Raw genomic sequence first — 7,500 nt, 5'->3', positions numbered from 1 at the left:
ACCAGCTGTGGCGGTAATTAGCCGTAGAGCAGCAGCCCACTGGCACTGACCAAACACACCAACCTGGCGCTAGCTGTGCCATGCTCTCCTTCTCTTTTCTCTCTCTCTCTCTCTCTCTCTCTCTCTCTCTCTCTCTCTCTCTCTCTCTCTCTCTCTCTCTCTCTCTCTCTCTCTCTCTCTCTCTCTCTCTCTTTTCTCTCTCTCCTCCACTCCTCATTTATTCATCTTTCTATCCTTCTCAGAGGTCATTCTCCCATCCAGGGTTCACGTTAGCCGGCTGTGGCCGGACATTGGCCGTTTTGCATCATGAATGACCGGCAAAATAAAATGTGACCGGCCAAAATGTCCGACAAAAAATGACTAAAATTAATCAATAAATAATATTACCTCATTTTAAATACTGAATGTTACACAAAACACCAGTGATATGAAACTGAACAAAGCCGAAAATAGTTATGAATAGCCTATGTAAATGAACGTGGCATAGTCTAAACAGCACGCAATAGTGTTGCTTGCGCTCTCGTCCCCCACGGCGTTCTCCCCAATCAAGTTGCTTCCCTATCACTTGACTCACGCTGGCTGATGTTGAGGAACAATTCCGTTTTTTAATTTTATTTTATCAGTAAACACAAAGGGCATTGCGCTTGCAAAACCGTTTCATGCCCAGTTGCGAAGTCAAGCCTGGGACCCAATGCGATGGCATGTGCAGCATCGCAGCATCGAATCACTTTCACTTTTACCTCTGCTGAAAAATGGTGGTGGATCTCCAAGTAGGCTAGGCTACAGTCGAGGGTCAAATTAAACATTTCAGAGAACGATATGCTCATGAGAAGTCCCAGTAAAAGTGCATGCAGGGCTTTATCACTTTTTTCATCACCGGCCAAAATGGCTAGTGGATGTAGGTCACACGCCCACATAGCCTATATAGAGCGTCGTACGGAAGGTGTCAATTCCCTTGAGAGCGCAGGAACACGACGCAATACAGTTCAAATTTCAGTAGCGTTGTTACCGTTAGTGCACAACCATTACGGTCATCACATCGTTACCCAATTTGAGTAGGGAAATCCTCTTCGGGTTTGCTGATAAAACACAATGTTTTCAGTCGATAACTTGGCTAGATATGCCTATGCGCGCAGCACGTTGGCTGGCTACTTTTTTTCTTTCACTTCGTTCGAGCTCTCAGGTATGTGAAAGAGAGAGCGCGTTTGCTCCCCGTGCATACAAGCAGCTGGCTCTTTAACACCAGCCAACTGGCCCAATGCTAGTGAAATCTAAGTTTTGCTGGTGGAAAAGACCAATTTACAAGCCACTTTGACCCATAAGGGAGTGTGTGTTTGGCTATATGAGGGAAGGTCCGTTAGATATTCTAAATGTCCGGTATTCTGCAATGCAGCCGGCCACTTGTCCGGCCAGTAAGAATTCTAGCGTGAACACTGCTCCCATCTATTTCTGTCACAGTCTGTCCTCTTTCCCCCTTTTCCCTTCGGCTCTTTACAGTGGTTATTGTGTGTGTCTTTCTGTCACTCTCTCTGTCTGTCTCTTCCGTTTCCGCTGTCAGTCTCTTTTCTCTCTCTCTCTCTCTCTCTCTCTCTCTCTCTGTGGTCCCCTCTTTCTGTCTGTCTACCCACCCTGTTATCACCTCCGCCTTTGTGATGTCAATCAGCCAGAGGAAGGGATGGTGGTGGTTCAAAATAGAAACGCTCACTTTGTTTCGTACATCTCACATTCACACTTTTTTATATATGGTCCCCTCCCCTCCCTTTCTCACCTTATCAATGTAGGAACCCTAACACACGCATGCATGCACGCACGTACACACACATGCACGCGCACGCACGCACGCGCACACACACACACACACACACACACACACACACACACACACACACACACACACACACACACACACACACACTCTGATTCTGTAGTTCAGTATTCTCTTCCTCTCCATTTTGTTCTGTTTTCCCCTCTGTATCCTTTCTCACTGTCATCCCAACTCTCCATCTAGCAGTCTTCCAAAATTGAAAGTCTCTCCTCCCCTCTGCAGAAGTCACACTCTGCTGCTGTGTCGTGTCCCCTCTCTCCCCTCCCTACTCCCTTCACTTTCCCACTGCTTCCTCCCTCCCTTCTCTCTCTCTCCCCACTACCCACTACCCACTAATCACTAACCACTATCCACTCCCCATCGTCTCTCTCTCTCTCTCTCTCTCTCTCTCTCTCTCTCTCTCTCTCTCTCTCTCTCTCTCTCTCTCTCTCTCTCTCTCTCTCTCTCTCTCTCTCTCTCTCTCTCTCTCTCTCTCTCTCTCGCTCCCTGGGCCCCGTAGTTTGATAGTGTCAGGCACCGCAGAGGCTGGAGGAGGCTCAAGCATGTTAATGTCCCTGGCAGACCTACTGCACTTCACCCGGTTTACAGTCTGAGCATGTAGACTCCTGGACCCAAAGGAAAGCGATCTGGGTGACAGAGTCGGCACACGGATCAAGAGAAGTGGGGTGCAGGGACCAAGTTTCCAAGGCTAGCTTAAGAGTCCTGGCATCTACTGATTACTGGACTAAATGTATGCGCATGAAAAAAGTTTACAGAGTTTAGAGCGTCAAAAGTGAACTGATGTGTTTTTTATTGTATCATGCACCACACACACTTACTTTTGGCCTCTGATGTTTTGCTAGTGTAGTGGTGAATGGTAGGGAGAGTAGGTCTGTGGTAAAGTCTCCATTAGCAGATGGCCTTTTGTGGCTGGTTTATACATGTGATGATTGGAAAAATGGAGGCCAGGCGCTTGGTTAATTGCAGTAATTATCATTCCTGAGTGTTAGTGCAGATAGGAAATCTCTTTATTTACTGTCTTTTTGCTCTGTGTGTGCATCTATTCATTTTCACACTCTGAAATGTGTTTTTGTGCTTTTTTTGTTTTTAGTACAAAAGACAAAACAAGGACTATCATAAAACCAAGCTGAGGATCATGGAGATTGCTAACTACGTTGACAAGGTAGTATATCCACTGCATCGCTCTGTTGCGTTCACACTGCATTATCCATTTGTTTAAAATGAACTACAGTATCAAACAAACAAGTAAATATATGAAGTGCATTAAGAAAAGGCATCGGTGTCCATCAGGAAATGCATAACCTAATTTCTGCACAAAAAACATTTTACAGTTTTTTGTTGTGCTTAACAGCATCATTATTGTGATGTGGCAGCTAGTTTTGCACTGAAGACAAATGACCAACTACAGTGCTATTCACAGTGAAATACCGCATTGAGCATTTAATTGCCTTTATTTAACAGTTCTATAAAGTAAAGAAAAGAGCTGAAAAAAGAGCACCTGAATGCCTTGGCCCTAGATGTCTTTTTATGTTTTTTTTTATTTTTGATGTCTGTATGCATTTTTTCACAAAGGACAGTGTTATACTACAAATTGCCTAATGGCTGGTTAATATGTTAGACAAGGAGGAAAAGCAGAGCAGGGCTGAAAATGAAAGGAGAGACAAATGCACAGCTAGAACAGTTAATAGGCTTGTCAATCAATCCAGGCAGCTGCCGATGTGACCTTTTTTACACAGTGAAGTGCTTTAAAATGCGCAGGAAATGTTTGCACTGTTAACAGAAAGAATTGTGTAGGTATAGCTACCATGCCTTTAAAGCAATGTTTCTATGTAAGTCTGCATTGAGGTAGAAAATGAAAAGTCATTACTGTTTACGAGCCTCTCCAGATTCATTTTTGTTGTGTGTGTGTGTGCTTGATTGTGTGCTGCAGTGACTCTGTGCAGAAAAGAGGTCAGGCATTATTTTACGATGAAATTGCTGAGTTCTATTGAGACTTGTGAATAATGAAGTTCTGGAGGGCCCAGAATAATCTTACCCCCCTGCTGAATTAACTACAATTAATGCACTCAGACTGGCAATCTGTCATAAAACAGAATAAAATCCAATAGAATAGGGCAGAATGTGAAGGGAGTGTGAATCAAGTTGAATAGTCCTTGTCATTGAACTGTGTACAATTGGCATGCACAATTCTTTGAAACATAGTGGGTTTTTTTTTGTTGATCAGCCTTTGGTCTATTAGTTTTTGACATGGAGACACAGCATCTTTGTGCAGATGGGCCCGCCAGCGGGCCAGTTCACTGTTTGCTGAAACTACTCAACTACATCATAACAACATGGTTATGACATCACCAAGAACCTTAACTAACAGATAAAGACTTGGTCATTATCGTATTGGTGGCGATAAGGTTATAACAGAGGCTCTGTGCAAATAGGTTAATGTACAGTGCATATGTGTGTCTCTGAGCAATAAGTTGAGTACAGTTGACAATGTACAGTACTTTTCAAATTAGTGTTTGTAGTTGACAACCAGCATTTGGTAAGTCAGTTTTTCATATGTTGACTTGTGGGTAATGTAGTTCTACAGGGCGCTGAACATCCGCGTTCCCCTGATCGGGCTGGAGGTGTGGACGGAGCGGGACCAGTGCATCATCAATGAGGAGCCCAACTCCACCCTCTGGTCCTTCCTGCAGTGGAGACAGAAGCTCAAGTCCCGCAAAAAGCACGACAACGCCCAGCTCCTCACGTGAGTGCCACATCAGCCCCAAGCCCCATTCTTGACATTCACACAGGTCCTGAGGATGACAAATTTGGACGTTCTGTCCTGATGCATCAGCATACTGTATACTGTACTGTACGTAATATATATTATGTAATTTAGGGGATCGTAGGTCAGTCAATTTTCCATAGACTTCTACTGCATGGTGCTTTGAGGAGTAAGGATTTCCCCCCAGTTCTTCTAGAATTTTACTCGAATACTCTACAGCTCCCATAGAAGACTGTGTTAAAAATCTTGCAACGTCCTTATGACATCATAATGAGAAGTCAACATTTTGACAAAATTCGAATCACATATTTGTGATGGTACTCCTCAAAGGGTTAAAAATTATATAGGTAAAACAAATCTTTACATGTCTTGCGATTTTTGGGGGGGTTGTGACTATTGTGGGGAGAATATATAAGAGTGATTCTACGATTTCCCTACGCTTTTGGCAAAAGCAAAATGTCAATTATCAGTATTTTTTTTCAACTAAATGACCTAGATGTTAACATAGTGTATATATTTAAGTTTCCAAACAAACAAATTGCCAAGCTTAATCTTAAATCATTTGATAAATACTCTAATGAAAGCGAACATTTGCTTAATTATTTTGTCAACAGTGTTATGGACAAATACTATGTCATTTCAAACATATATAAAAATGCTACAGAGTTGAAACAATATATGTTTGAAAGTGCTTATGTCCCTTAGCAGTAATGTTGTCATTAATCTGTGCAACTGATATAGAAAATGTGATTGTTGAGCTTCATAAGTAGGATTTTACGAGTCACTGTGATACAGACACATTTTTCATCATAAATCCCTGTAACGTCTGATTTGAATATAGTCACCCTCCTTATACAAGACTTTCTTCTCCAGAGATAATCCCTAGTGTATGTTCACAGGATTTTTCCAACACATAAGGGATCAATAGCGCAAAAACACTTTCAAAACAGTCAACGGTGTAACTCAATTGTGTTACGGTCAACAGTGCAGGGGAACAAGTCTGCACTTTTTTAGGAGAAAAAAAAACAGAGCAGACAAACCCATCTCCCTAGAACACAAATTATTTTGTTTGTTTGTCTGTCAATATGGATATAAATTGGCAAAAACATACTCCTCCTCAACTGTCATCAGTGTTGCCAGATTGGGCTGGTTCCCGCCCAATTGGGCTGCATAGGATGGCCGTGTGGGGGTAAAAATGGCATCTATCAGAAAAACCTTCCCACTGCCATATAAATCAATAGAATTGGGCGGGTTTTTAGGGCGGATTTTGATCATTTTTTGGGCTGGAAATCATCAGCCTCATCTGGCAACCCTGACTGTCATACTTAATTGTAACACCATTGACGGTAACACCGTTGACATTTCAGCCATTTTTATGGTGTTGTGCTAACTGAGGACCTCAGAAGTTCCACCACAACACCTTAATCAATTCATGTATCTGTATGCTTTATCTGTGTTTTTCCACATGTGATTTCTAATTCAGATTCTTATGAATATGTTGATAACACTGTTGACAGGCAATTTTCCCGCTATGGGAACATGAAAAAGAATGGATTAAATTATGGAAGGATGGAGCTCAAAATTTACCAAAAGGTCTTCCCGTATTCTGCCAAAGAGGTTATGACATCACGTGATGTTATTCGTATGGCCTAAGACCAAACCATTACTGATTTATGGAGGAGGTTTCAGACCGTGACACGGTTAACACAGTTTTTGTGGACACACACAAAATGGCAAATTTCATGTATAATGGAAAGGACAGTGGTCTTTCTGACAGTTTTGTCATATTGTGATGATTACTGTGAATCAACATTTGCAATCGTCTTGGGCAAAACAAGTTTCTTTACATGCTAATATGAAGACTGAATCTGACATTTGGAAAACAGGACGGCATGAAAACGCCCAAAACCAGTATTAAATATTCATTCTTGCTGAGGGAAATAATGCTATGTCTACACTTTCTGTATTATATGAAAGATAAATGTTTTCTAATGTCCAAAACATCATTGGATGCAGTTAATAGTTAGTGGAATTGCCAAATAAAATCCACAGACTAAAAAGTGTAGGCGAATTAGAGAATCGCTCATAAGTTAAAAATTTTTATTAATCTTGCTGTCATCAGAGCCTGTATGATAGTGACATCACAGAGTGTTCACACAGTTCTTTACATCCAGTCTGAGGACCCACCAGCAGCCTTCCTCCCCCTCTCCCAATCCCCTTTGCCCCAGAGCGGCCAGTCGATAAGCACTTACTCACCGCAGCGGCCTGCTGCTCGATACTCTGTCTGTTACGGGAGCGCTGGACCAGCTTCGTCAGCTGGCCGACATCACATATGGATGATAAAGCAAAAGCCGTCTCCTCAACAGAGGGGGACATTTAATCACCATGCATCAATTTCCAACTTTGCTGAAAGAAAGATGTGTTATTGCAGTTGCAGTACTCTCGAAGGACCCCCTTCGCTACACCTCGTAATCAGTGGTTGGCCTGATTTAGATTGGCCATTGCCTCCCTATCCTCCACATCTCCCTCTCTCCGTCCCTCTCTCCATCTCCATCCCTCTCTCCTCCAGCTATATTCTCTCCATCTAGTAAAAGTGATTGCCTGGGCTATCAAACCCCATCAGCTGCAACAAACGCAGCTGTTTGCAGACCGGCTCGACCAACCCCTTTGAGACTCTTTGGGCTTGCAATGAGAAATACTGAATGGCTGAGTCCTCCTGAGCATGTGATCAGGCAGAAGTGGCTTCACAGGCCCCGGAGAGTTGAGCTGATGGTGGTGGTAAGGCGGGAAAGGATGGAGGTGCGGTGTGTTGTGTCGTGGGGAGGGATGGAGGTGCTGTGTTGTCTGATAGGGGGTTTTGGAGTTGTGGGCCTCTGGAGATTTGGTGGAGTAACAAGGACAAAGTGCTGAA

The 7,500-nt window shown here is 43.0% G+C and overlaps 1 protein-coding gene across 1 annotated transcript in view; it reads left to right on the top strand.

The window, feature by feature from the left end:
* The window catches only part of adam19a (ADAM metallopeptidase domain 19a), a 145,930-nt gene that overhangs the window by 113,585 nt on the left and 24,845 nt on the right, over positions 1–7,500 (top strand). The window contains exons 8-9 of the mRNA XM_063187119.1: positions 2,916–2,987; positions 4,402–4,568. Of these exons, the coding sequence (XP_063043189.1) occupies positions 2,916–2,987; positions 4,402–4,568 (239 nt within the window). The remainder of the gene's footprint in view (positions 1–2,915; positions 2,988–4,401; positions 4,569–7,500) is intronic.

This window comes from Engraulis encrasicolus, chromosome 21, assembly GCF_034702125.1.
Source record: "Engraulis encrasicolus isolate BLACKSEA-1 chromosome 21, IST_EnEncr_1.0, whole genome shotgun sequence".
In the NCBI taxonomy this organism is placed as follows: Eukaryota; Metazoa; Chordata; class Actinopteri; order Clupeiformes; family Engraulidae; genus Engraulis; species Engraulis encrasicolus.
This window is presented reverse-complemented; position numbering and strand designations above follow the sequence as displayed.